The sequence below is a fragment of the Callionymus lyra genome, chromosome 16 (assembly GCF_982586985.1).
Source record: "Callionymus lyra chromosome 16, fCalLyr1.hap1.1, whole genome shotgun sequence".
Lineage (NCBI taxonomy): Eukaryota > Metazoa > Chordata > Actinopteri > Syngnathiformes > Callionymidae > Callionymus > Callionymus lyra.
In genome coordinates, this window is record NC_141833.1 from 5,550,694 (window position 1) to 5,564,438 (window position 13,745).

General features: G+C 38.7%; 1 protein-coding gene across 2 annotated transcripts in view; it reads left to right on the forward strand.

Moving 5' to 3' along the window:
- The window catches only part of LOC148063355 (glypican-5-like), a 137,795-nt gene extending 124,576 nt beyond the window's left edge, over positions 1-13,219 (forward strand). For both annotated transcript variants that reach the window (XM_087811866.1, XM_087811865.1), the window contains one exon: positions 12,240-13,219. In XM_087811866.1, the coding sequence (XP_087667992.1) occupies positions 12,240-12,427 (188 nt within the window). In that variant the 3' untranslated portion in view covers positions 12,428-13,219. The remainder of the gene's footprint in view (positions 1-12,239) is intronic.
- Positions 13,220-13,745: the final 526 nt, after the last annotated feature.

A 13,745-nucleotide genomic window follows, 5' to 3' on the forward strand; every position in this document is an offset into this window, starting at 1 on the left:
TACCGTACAACATTAAAAGGTCGACATTGTCTGCTACATTTTTATAATTCAGAAACAGTGCTGTGGTTCAGTAACTTTGTGAGGCAACGTGTCTCTTGAGCTTTAACGCTTCCATCCCTCTACACCGGCCCCAGTCCAAATGTGTCATCTGTAAAGTTCACTGCGTTAGCACCCCCCGTCCTCTTGTCTCTTTTATTTCCGTGCAGAAACGGCTACATCTTAAATCTGCCACGACGAGCAAAGAAAAAAAAAAAAATCACTAAGCAGTTTCCATACTATTGTTCTACTCCCTTGTCGTCTTGTGTCTATGCCCATTACCAAGGGAACCAAACATATATGAACCCCGCTAGTGCCCTGTGCCCTCACCTCTTGAGTCACCTGCTACGACTCCTGGATTCCTTGTCAGGTTGCCTGAGAACCAGACGGATGGTTCCCAGAGGCACGAATCGGGCGAGTATGTTCAAAATAAGTGAGAGGAAAATGCCGAGAAGTAATTAAAAGAAAAATTGAGGTGTAAGAGTAATAACGTTGATGGATGACCAGGGAGGAACCGTGTGAATGTTTTCCGTCGACATCTAACCTCGCACCCCTAAAAGAGATGCAGAAGCATTTACTGTATGTGCAAGAGGAAGTAAATGTCAGAGACTTTTAAGATTCCACAAGGCGACTACAAATGAGTCCGAGGACAGCGGTGATCCATTACCGGGAAGAGCGGCATCAGTCTTCCACAGGCCCCCAAAGGTCAGAGCCCTGGCAGAGTGATGTCCCTGTGTCCGACTCATTGTGGCTTCACCCTGGAGTAAAATACACTTGTCGGTGTCATTGCCCGGGTGAGCCTCGGTTTAGGCGAAGCAATGTCATGTGTACCCTGTTTTGAGATGGAGTCATCGCTCTCAGGTACGATGCAGTTAATCTGAATTAACAACCTTCAGATTTAGATGCTTTTATTGAGCAATACAAACGTTTTATTGCTGCCAGGAGACTGTTCAAGTCAGGGGCCCGACAGTGAATAACCTTCTCCATAGGACTGCGATATCAGTGTCCCTTTTTTATGACTGAATTACTTTTCGTAAAAATGTCCGTCTGGTTGCTGTGGTTTGTGTGAAAATACATCATTTTTCAATCACTGCCAACTTCAACTCAACATGAGAAGACAAATGAGAGGTTCGATCGATTCTCCTTCCATCTGCATGATCTTTTCTGAAGTTTTTATGGATTATTAAATAAAAACAAATCTCTGTCTTAAAGGGGAAAAACTTGAAGACTGTAATTGTGGTAAGCCATTATAATAACATGCATTTGGTTCTGAGCATGGGTTACCTAATAAAACTATCCTTAAGCTTATTTTCAAACCACTCGAGCAACAAGTCCCAGAATGCACTGCAACAAATGAGGCTATATGCGTGTTCAATACAAAATTTGTATTGCTGTTAAAACATGGTCAGAGCAGAAACTTGAATAGATTTTCACCTTATTTTGTCTTTTAACTGTGGGTCTGTTTTTGTGAACACAACAGAAAATAAGTTTAACACATTTGCTTTAGCTCAGTGGTGTCAAACTCAACTGGCCAGGCGGGTTACCATGGAGAACAATCTTGTTGATGCTTTGTCTCTGGAGGGTTTTTTTTAGGGATGTTTGGTTTTTTTTGCATGTTTTTCTTTCACATTTGATTCATAAATTGTTTTTCAGTGTTTGTTTTTTAAAATTCTGTCTGGTTTAAGTGTGTATTAAGGACTTTTCTCTGATTTGGTGTGTTTTTAGTTTTGGTTTTATTTCAAGTTTTGATAAACACCTGATAAAGAATGATGTAACAAACTACTGTGATCTCGAGGTTGGCACTCATTTTTTAAACCGTAGGTCGTCTGGTAGATTTGATCAAAAAAAGGTTATTTTTGTCACAACCTTCCAAAAAAGTAGAGAAACCATGTTTATTTTCATGCATTAAAGTAAAGAGCTTACTTGTTTGTGGAACATATATTGTCATCAAGTTTTATCACACTAATATGATCAATTGTGGTCCTTTTGTTAAGCGGCCAAAACCTCTAAGTCAAGGGTCTCAAACTCCACTGGCAGGGGGGCCACAGGAGGTCAATCCTTGTGGAGACTGGGCCGTCATCTTTGAGCATTTACTGAACGTCTTTGAAAAATCTGATTTTATGTTTTGTTTTTTTAATGTGTTTTGGATTTTTGTGTGCTTTCACTGTGAATTCGGGCAATTTTAGTCTAATTTTCTTTAAACTATCTACTATATAAGCAAAGCTAAATAAATGATAACATTTGATGTGATGAACTTGTTCCTTAACTCTCTGGCGATGAACAAAAATCCCCAGCATTAAGATGGTGGCAGAAAAAAATGTATATTGCAAAATTGTACTTTAATTGTTCGAGGCTCAATAAATCTACTTTTCAATGTGTTTGTTTCTCCATGAAACACATTCAATTGTTGAACTTCATCATCCGTTTTATTATTATAAATTATATATCTTCATACATCATCCACATGGACATTAATTATACTTTGAATTTCAAGTCAACCACCTGGCAGGCCACATACAATAATTTTGCTGGTCAGATTTGGCCCCAAGGGCCAAGAGTTGTTCGGGTTTGAGATCTCTGCTGGGTTTCTTTTGTCGTCCTTGGTTGTTGTTATGTATCTTATACATGTCATTTATGGCTACCTTACCGTAGCTGCTAGCTAACATATCGCAACGCATTGGTTGTTCCCAAAAAGGAAACACAATCTGCAGTTAGCTCAAAGGAATATGTGGTCTTTCATACTTCTCTGCATCATGGTTCAGCTTCAAACATTGATTTGATGGCAGTGCAAACACCTCTGATGTTAGCTCAGCTCGTGTGAAATAACACACTTCATGTTTATTACAACACACTAGTGCACCATGTTTTTTTACGTTTGTGTATCTTTAACTTCAACCGTGTCTTAAATGAACAACATATAGTTGTCGCAGCAGGAGAGATTTGGCAAAACTCCTCCTTATATACAGAAGCTTCACACTGTGAGTCCATGTGTACGTGCACGCCAAGATAAATGTGCAGAAACACTCGATACATAATACAAATGTGGCCTGGTATCATGGGATGAATCATCGGAATTTATTCCTTAATAAAGTCTTTCCTGTTGTTGCGGCACCACTCCTCTGGGTGTGTGTGTGTGCAGGCTTACGTGTACCCTGGTGTGTTGACATAGTTAAGGCATTATTTTCGACAGCATCAGTAGCATCCAGGGAACATGACAGAATTCCACACAAGAAAGGGGCGAAGAAGCTTTTCAAATTGCTTCTTTTCTTGTGGGAATAACTTGTGTGTGTTTTCGGAGGAGGAAGTTATTCCGGGTGAGAGCGACACAACGGAACAGTCGTAGGAATATTGTGTTGCAAGAAAATGATTGTCACAGTGTTTGTTTCTTCGCCTAAATCACAAATATGTTTCTTCTTCATGAACTTGTATGGACTGCTGATACTGTGTTAGAATAAACTCAAAATCTGTGACACTAAGAGACTATCTCCAAGAAAAAACTACAATTAAAGACAACACTTATTTAAAGGGCAACTAATGTTTTTTTCCTCTCCAAGATGCAGTAACTCCCTCATCATGACCATGTTTTGAACTTATAACTTTATATAGTTCTTCCCCGTCCATTATGACGCAATACTCCTCCAACAGCCAGTAATCACGCTCGCTTTGTTTATAAAATGAGTCCTTTTGAGGTGGAGACTTCCGGATTGATGACGCAGAGTGACAAACGTTTATGCCTGAACAATCACAGCGGAGTGGGTGTGATTATGATATGATAAACTTTTTCCTTTGTTTTGTTTTTTTAACTATTCTATACATCAATTTATTTTCTTTAGCTCATCCAAGGTCCGGTCCTGACTAGGTTTTCCCAGGATGACCAAGAGAAACAAATTCCTTTTCGTGTCCTTGGTCTCGGGTCAACACAGCCCCCTCCGTATGCACTTACAGTAGCTTGTTGTTCTTTTACCCACGGTTGTAGTTTAACCCATAAAAAAATAAGAGTTTAAAAGGAAGAAAATGATTGATTTCCCTTTTCAACTTGATAACACTACCTAGTCTTTAGAAAAATAACAAGCGATAGCTACAAGTCTTTCTTTCATTCCTGGTGTGTGTTGTGCCAGCGAGTTAGAGAACACTACTGCCAGCCACTGTGCCATTGAATTCATAGCTGTGAATTATTTTTTAATGATTAATAAAGGGTCAAATTATATTGATAATAATGGTCTAAATTACAACAAGTAATACAAACAAGTGTGCGGCTGTTTGAGTGTTTTCTAGTTGTTAAAGCAATAACAAGTTTCCTTTTTCCTAATAACGTGAGTCATTTTTGAAGTTAGAAGAAGCATTTGTAGCTAAATAACTCTCCGTGTTTGTGTCGACAAGCGTCCAATCTTAACAGACTCCGTTAATCTAATCTAAAATTTGGCTGTTGAAAGATCTGCCATTTTTTTTATTCATCTTTGCCAATCACCGATTTTGTTTCTGTTGCTGGCAGAGAGCGCGAGTGATGAAGTGTCTTGATACGAGACACATGTTTGTGTGTCATAACAGAGAGACGCCCAGAGTTATTGTTTCCATCTGCCTTGACAGGAATGATGGTGTTTGTTTAATGTGTTTTTTTTTTTATTCCTCTCCTGTAACCTTTCCCATCATCCATGTCTCTCTTGCACTTTCTCATCATTGTTATTTATTCCTTGGTTTGCATTGGCGCGTTGAAAGGCTGCACGCGTGACACGCGGGCGGGTTGATGCAGACAGCTTGTATGCTAATGTTTTCGCATTAACATTACGCTCGGGTTGCGACAGGAAGCCGAGTGACATTTTCATATCACTATATCTTGGTGAAATCATTTATTTATTACATTTCTATTATCGCTGGATCAGCACATTCGCTGGTAAACATCTTAGCTAGTCTTGTTCCTGATCTAGATAGGAAGGAATGTAGAAAATCAAAAGCCGTTTGGCTCAGCTCTTTCTTCACATAGAAGACAGTTGTCTGACTGTGTACCACAAATCTATCCGTCAATCTCTTGCGCGCTCGAGATGTCTCCAGAAACCTTAAAGAAATATTCTAGCTCTTACAGTCGGAGGACCTTGGTATCTCAATTTAGAGTCGCTGATTCTCATCCCAGCCGTCTCCTCAGGTTCTCGTATTATTAGCAAATCAGACTTTGACTTCTCCAGTAGAAAGGCTGGTCCAGATTTGGAAAACAAGGTTAATCTATGAAGGGTTGAATCTTTATGCTCGGGAACTGGAAAAACCAGCCTAATGAGCTTCACACAATAGAATTTTAAGGGGCTACAATAGCACAGAAGACAAATAAAATATGAATTTTCTTTTTGTATCTGCGATCTTAGGACAAACTAACACAGATCGGCAATAATATAGACTCTAACTTCAAAATGAACATGAGCATTGGAGTCTTGAGATCCATGAAAAATTTAGTGAAAGGGGTTTATGTTGGACCATGAAAGTATGCATGAGTTCAATGAAAATAATTTAAGGATCGCCGTCCAAGTTTAAAGGGAAATTTTAAGTTGTCATTTCAATAGGGTGTTCCAGACAGTGACCAGTTATGTAAATATAAGTTCACATTTTTCTCATTTTACCATTTTACTTTTCCTGTGTGATCGGCCACTGCGCTCAATTGTTTTACGGGAGAAGGTTAAGAGCAACAGTTACTTTCAGTTCCATCATTGCTGAAGTACTGAGGTTCGAACGGAGGGCCCAAACTTTCTGCTTAATCCTTAAGAAGGGTGAGAAATGGAATTAATTGAGTAATTACATATATCTTGGTATTTATAAAGTAAATGTAACTTTCAATACTTAAAAATTACCCTCAAGAAACAAATACATTACCTTGTGTTCCGTGGCCAGCTTTTGGCTTTCATGGGTCTTTTTTATTAATACTCACCCTCATGTTTACTAAGGCGTATTTTTGAAGTAATCCATAACTTATTGGATTTCTAGGTAAAAATGTTTATCTATTTTAATGTAGCCACTAGCTCCCAGTTGTCGCCATCTTCACTTTCGTCCAGAAAGACATACTTATAAAACCTCCAAATACCTCCATACTGCTAACATGCAATACAGACAGGAAAAATTCCGGGAAAACAATGCAAGAGCTTCTACACTAGGGGCTCTGTGGAGACGGCGGTTGCTTTCATTTACATCATGGCTGTAGATTTGAACAGGTAGCGCCTGGTCCTTTTCTACCTGATACAACATGGCCCTTTTTGTGAAAAAAAAGGGCTGATATCCCTGCATTTTTATTATTTTTATACCGTCAAGCAAGGGGTGCATGGTGACACAGTGTTTGGCACGATTGCCTCACAACAAGAAGGTTGCCGGTTCGCTTCCAGGTGGGCAACTTGTGACTAAAAAACTTCTGTTTGGAGTTTGTATGTTCTCCCCTTGTTGCATGGATTTACTCCGGGCACTCCGGTTTCTCCCACAGTCCAAAAACATATAGAGATTAATAAAGAACTTGGGGAAATTGTCCGTAGGTATGAATGTGTGTGAATGGTTCTATGTCTTGTGTACCCTGCGACGGACCGGTGTCCTGTTCAGGGTGTCCCCTCGCCTCACGCCCGAAGAAACTGGGATAGGCCCACGACCCCCATGAGGGTAAAAGCGGCAGAAAACGAATGAATGAATATTGTGAGGTATATTTTTCGGTTGTTACAAATTAAGTGTTCTTGAGAGATCCGTTGAATCACTGGCATATGATAAAAATGGCATTTTTGGTAAGAGGTATTGGGACAAATGGGGAAACGGCTAAAATCAGCAGCTCATAAATTAACAATCTGCAGTGTAGTCAAAATATTGTTCCTTTTAATTGAACAGAAAGTCTTGAGTTACCTTTAAAAAAAAAATGGAATTATTCATGGCGAACACACCTAGATGATTGTTCTTCTAATCATGACTTGGGGGCTTAAACAAGACCCTGGAGTTTGTTTCCCAATGTGCCGTCGTTTAACGTCTAATTGGACAAAACATGAAAAAAAAATGTGTTACGCCTGTTCATGTTGTTAGACACGTTAAATGTAACTGTGGATAAATGATCTCCTCAGGGTTAGCTTCCCGAATATGCCAGTGTTGGCAGTAATCGCATTTGCTGTGTTTTCAAGCAACACAATGAGCCCTGCTGTTTCAGTACGCATGCTAAAACGTTTACTTCCTGTTTTTTCCTCTCTGAAAGGGATCACAACAACTCTGAGGAAAAAAAAAAAAGCTTGGCTGTTGTTTTTCCGCGGAAATTGCAAGTTGATTTGACCACCTTTTGTTCATCTCCATCACATCTTCTACGCTGCAGTGACTGAGACGGCAACAGTCGCTAGCTTGGAGGGATTTATGCTCGGTTGTAATTGGCGGTTCTGGCCAGAACTGTTTTCCCTTAATTAGCGAGTTTGCTAGCATGCAGTGAAGCGGCCACTGTTGGCTCTTTCCACTTCTGCTCTTGGACTCCGCCCTGATGAGTTTGAAACAATGACTGCAATCTGATTTGGGATAAGTGATGTCTTTGTCTATTGTCAACGGGGACAACAAAAGCTATTGGCACCGCTGCTCATCCAGAGCTTCGCTGAGCACAAGCCGAATGTAAAAAATCAAAATCGCTTGACAGGGATGGGCTGTTTGTTTCCGACAATTTTAGCAACATCCTTCAACTTAGAATATCAAACTTCCAATCCTAAAATCATGCTTAACGCTAGCTTCTTCACGCCTAAAGGCAGGTTTGATGCAAGATAATCTTTTCAAGAAATAATTTTATCCCATTAATCCCCAAACGTCAACACAAGCAAGCAGCAGTAGAAAAAGTATTGATCTGATGGGTATTGAACTGAACTTTATCCTTGGATTCTTTGCAAAATACTTGATTTACAAAATTATGATAAGATTTAAATGTGTAGGTGGTTTCTGATGTTCCATATGTATTAGAGGCATTGTAAGTAATCAATGACTTGTATGGCTTCCAACCATCGCTGCTAACATGCCAGACACTTTAAAGAATTAGCAAAACAAAAGAATAATGAAAAATAACACACAATTGAATACTTCAACCTACATCTCTTTCTGATGAAAAAATGTGGGTCATTCTATTGGTTTAAGGTACGGCTGGGTATCGTTATAAAATTTCGGATACTGGTACTGATACCGACACCTTTAATACTGGTTCCTGAACAATTAGATACCAATTTCATGATATCAATGTAACACAAAAAAAAATTCCACTACGCATAATACAATCTTAACATTTTCAGGTAAATTTCCACTCTAAGCCGTTTCTTGGAAAATATAATAATAACTAATTTTCGGTTCAAATGTACACTTGCTAACAAGTGACAAATCAATCTTAGTTTCACTGCCTTTTTCACAATTTTTTTTCTTTTTAATCAAGCATGGATACAAAACACGGTCCTTAAAGAAAAAAGATCTTTCAATACGCTGTACTATAGAAGTATTTCGGGTATGGGTATCGAATGAAGTTGGTAGGATTCAGCTCCCCCACTTACTTTTTTGTTATAAGCCTAAGGAGGAGGTATGTGATCTCCAAGTGCTAGTTTTAAATCCTTTTCATGAGGGGGAACAATGTCAGATAGATCAGTGAAGAGAACTTTCCCATCTATATCAGTTTTTGACCCCAAAAAAAAGACCAAGATCGCTGATACAAACAGACAAAATTAGACTATTTTAGGCATCTTCTTTGCCTCTTTACACCATAAAAATGTTGAATTGTTAGCCATGTGTGAAGCTCATTACGCTGTTTTTTCCAGTTCCCTAATCCATTAATTCAACCTGTCAGAGTGTAATCGGGTTTTTCCATTCTGGACCAATAAACATGGCTATTTAATGCTTAATTTTTAGTTGATAATATTAGGTAATATGGAAAGAATTAAACATAATCTGAGACATTCATTTTCAAGACAATTGGATTAGAAATCACTCAGTTAATATCAACAAATTACTTTGAATCTTCTGTCTATGGTATTTATTGTGTTTGCATGTTAGTAGTCAGATAAACATTTTTTTCTTTTATTTTTTAAGGAATCATTGCACCACTCCTCAGCTCTAAAGACTGCACACTCTTTGTTTGCTTATGTTCCCACTTTACATGGAAATCAGCACTCCTTGATTCCCACTGTGCAGAGACCGAGCGTGTATTTGACTTTTCTTGGGATGGGCTGGACAGGGATTGTGAGAAGGGCAGGGCAACGACCTGGTTGATACCGTTTTCCACTGAGGAAGAAGTTATTTCTATTAGAGAAGAGGAAATGACGGCAGAGCTGAAGTTTATTCTGGAGAAAGTTGAACATTTTTGATTCTATCTTGAAAGATGAGACGTGATCAAGACTTTTGTACTTTTATCTGAAGAGATTCAAGGTATCTACGGTATGTTCAAATTAAACTGTTGAAGTGGGAATTCCATAAATCCGACTGTGGATCAGTTTAGAAAGTTATGGAGGCCAAACTAGGTCAGTTTTAGACACATTTTATCCTTCAGTTGACACAGATATTGATCGAGTAATTTTATATACATATTAAAAGAAGTAAAATAAATGTATCCAACGTTCCATCCATACCAATGAATTACAATGAAAGAAAGGGATACCTCATTTCTTTTTTGTTTCCTCTTCATCCACATATTTTCCAAATTATGCATTTCTTATTCAAATGAGTTAACCCTGGAAAAACGTCCATGGAGGTCACCGTCTAGTTTTCCGACTTGCAAGACAGGAATGTTCCAGTTCCTGATGATAAATGGTGTTATAATAAAGTTTTATCTATCCATCTATAACGTGAACATTATTCATTAACATTATTTGATGATTTTTTTCGTTTTTTGTTGATGCGCTGTTAGAGACAGCTAAGAGCTTGCGGCTGAGATAAAGTGAGTTTAACGACTGGAAGTTTCCTTGTGGTCATTCCAAGAGCCCAGGTTACCACAAATGGGATAGAGGAAATGTGGAAGAATCTCTTTTTTTAAATGGTTGAAAATATTTTTAATAGGATGTTCTATGTCCTCCTTATACTTGTCTGGACACTATTCCACATGCAACGAACACACAGTCTTCGCTAGTTAGTTGTTTTTATCTACTGACAGGCCTCTCCTGGCTCATCTCCTGAGTAGCTGGGATAAGCAACAAACCCTTTTCTCACTTGATACTTAGGGCAGGGTATTGATCAAAAATATTCAAAAGATAGATGGATAGATCATTGTTTTTCCAGCACACAGCAACACAGATGATAGATTTAGAATTCCTTTTTTAGACCCACAATGTGAAATTTTATATTCATAAAAACAAGAAAAAGAACAAAGTGCAATAAAAATAAAGTGCAAGATGACACAATCTAAATCTAAAGATAAAGAACATAGATCAAAGAAAAATAACAAAGAAGAAGGATACAAAGATTAACTCAGCTACAGCTAATAGCACAAGGAATGAATGAGTCCCTGAGTCTATTAGTTTTGCATCTGGGGAGGAGCTTTTGTGCACTCGCATCAGTTAAGACTGATACTTATACTGATTCCTTCACTTTGATACAGGTTCCTGAACAATGCTATTTTAGATACCTATTTTATAAGATCAAATCTATCAAAGATAATTTGACATTACACATAGTAAAAGTCTCAAGTTTAATTTTTTAACTTAAAAATCAGTTTACTTAAAATAAATAACAAATAATTTCCAGTGCAACAAAAACACTTGCTTACAGGTCACGCTGATGTTCACTGCCCATTGTCAGTTTTTAGTTTTTTAAGAGAAATCCACAAATAATCAAGTTTTGATCAGGCTTGGGTATTGATACTTTGCACTAAAAGACAAAGTGCGTTTCAATTTTTTGGTACTACAGAAGCGTGTGCAACAAGATAACCTTTTGGATACAAAGCCTTGATGATATTGGATTTTTTTTTATAAGGTAAAGAGTCACATCAGGATTATTTTTGGGTATCACTATATATCATGAATTGCTATATAGTTTTGTTACAGCAGATTAGATACACTGCCACTCCCAAACATTTTTTTTTTTTTAAGTTTTGTTAATAAATGACCTTTGGAATTGTTTGTTTCTTTTTTTCATTTCAAACAATTTAGTTTCACTAAGGGTTGTATAGGGTCAATATTTCACCAATTTTTGCTTTTGACTATGGGAAACTCCAACCACTCCAGCGCATTCCAGATTTCCTTAATGTGTTTAAAAAAAAAGACGAGCTGATGTTATCACAATCCAGTTTATAAAAGATGATCGTAGTCACTGTCTGTTACTGATCCACAGTTTTGAAGCCAATTTGCAGTCGTGGCCAACTTGGAAAATGCAGTCGTCCTGTTGAGCCAGACTTTGGTCAAGAGGCAACTTTGAGTGGGTGGAATTCTGATTGGAAGAAACCACGCTCTATTTAGTTGAAGCTGTGGTGAAAATACCCACTTTCATGTTAGTCCATCTACCGCGCCTCTTTTTTGCAAATTCAGTAAACATAAATATATTTTTAAAAAATCGTGAAATTAGATTTTAAGTCCTGAGCTCTTTTTTAACCTGGATATCTGTTTTGATACTGCACATTTTTTTAAATATTTTTTTCTGTTGGATTTTTTGCTGCCAGCCTCAAGTGGACAATCGATGAACTGCGACTTTGTGCACAATGCATTTACTTTTTAGAACCTTTGACAGTTGGTTGCATGAGTGATTACCAAACAGGAGGCTCATATGTATTAATAAAATCTAGGCTATTTATGATATTAATGGTTTTGTCTGTTCACATTTTGGTTTGAATGTCCATTTTTCCTTTGTAGATCAAAGCAGAGAATAAAAATAAAAATACGTAGCAGAGATTCTAAAGTATTTTTGACGTATGATTGAATTTCGTAAGCTTCTTTTTTATTTTCTCTTCATGTATAATTTGTTGTAGTTGTTATGCCGACTGTCGTCTATTCGCTTAATTGTTGAACCTGCGTCATTGATGATCTCTCTAATCACTGCAAGAGCAGAAAAACAAACTTTAATTATCTTCTTCCATCATATCCATCTTTGCTAATTGTGGCGTTAAAAAGTTAATTTCTCTCATCTTTAAAACAACAACAATAGAGTTGTTCATTTTTCATCCCCTGCAGCGACATCGCCTGATGAATCCCGACACTTCAAAGGGAATCGAATGTTTTTCAATGTGGGCTTAAAGTTTCTCTCTTCCATGTCTTTGCTTCTTCCAGCACGTACTGTCATCTCCAGCGAAGGGAAGTCCATCGGGAGACATCCCGGAGGTGCCAGCCCGCACGAGAACCCGGGCAGACCCCCCTTCGTCCGGGTGTTCTCGGGCTCGCCATCTGCCAGCTGGCCGCGACCTTCCAGCCTTGCACTGTTCTTCGCTGCACTTTTCCTGCACTGGACCTTGTTCTGACAGCGGCGCCCCTGTGAAGTCCCACCCCTGAACCCCCGAACCCCCCACCCTGCTAGACACGTGCACACTGACACTCGTACACATTCTGCACGTCGTTTCTTGGGATGAGAAGACATTGTAGGAGACTGTCAAGATGTGGCTTCTGCTGCATCGCCATCTGTGTTTTTGCAACGAGAAGAAAAAAAAAAAAGTACCCAATCCCTTGCACACTCATCTGTAAAGATAAGCCCTGCTGCGTCTTCTCGGCTGTTCTGTTTATGATAAAGGGCTGGACATGCGTGTATTTATCCGCCAGCTCCGCCCATATCGCTTCATGCTTCACTCGCTCTTCTTCAGTTCGGAGAGGACGGCTGATGTTCCTACGGAAAGGCTTAAGCATTTACCAACCACACATACACGTGACCTACTTATCCTTTCAGAATAAAACATAACCACCGTTTCCAGACAGAAGTATTTGAGAAAAAAAAAAAAAAATCTAATTTCCTTTTTGAAGGACTGTAGAATGCATGACAGGTAGGTGAATCAACTCCAGGTGCCTTGGCCCCCGAGCAGCGATTTTGAAGAGAGTCCATTGACTGTGTGTTTTGGCACAGACTAGAATGTGATGAGTTCACAGCAGCCTTGCACGAACCGCTGAAACCAGAAGTGTATAGTGTTTAAATGTATATAAATGGGACGATCTGATGTGCTGATGACCCCCCGGGAAGAAAATAAAAATCCAAACTTTAAAAAAAAAAAAATGTAATTTCTCAACGAATAAACAGGAATGAACGGTTTGGTTGTTTGAAACAATGTTGGTTCTTAACTGTGTTTTTTGGACCGCCTCCTGGAAGACTTCTGCTGCTCCTGACTACATCTGATCAGATCTTCCTCCGCTGCTCCCATTACTCTTTGTAATGAGCTTCTTGCACACCTGGGCTGACAGATTTCATTTCTTTCTGAATGTAAAATGAAGCAGAAAATCGGAACATTTTTGGTTCCGGCGTTGTCTCCAGATGCACTTAAAAAAAATTGCACAAGAAAAACAAAAGTAGATTTGCTCCAGCAGAAGTTAAAATTGTTTGTACGTGACTTTAAGAGGGATTATAGTCCAGGGAGGATGAAACGAGCATTATATCTCTGATCAAAATAAAGTGGCTAATGATCTCACAAACGTAGAAATTGTTGACCTCAATTAACCCTTGTGTTATCTCTGGGTCGAGGTGACCTGTTGGCCCGAATACAAGCCAGGGAGGTCGTTCAACACGACCCAGAGGCACACAAGGGATGCCTCTAACACATTTGTTTTCCGGTCTCGGGGTCATCTTGACCCAGACCC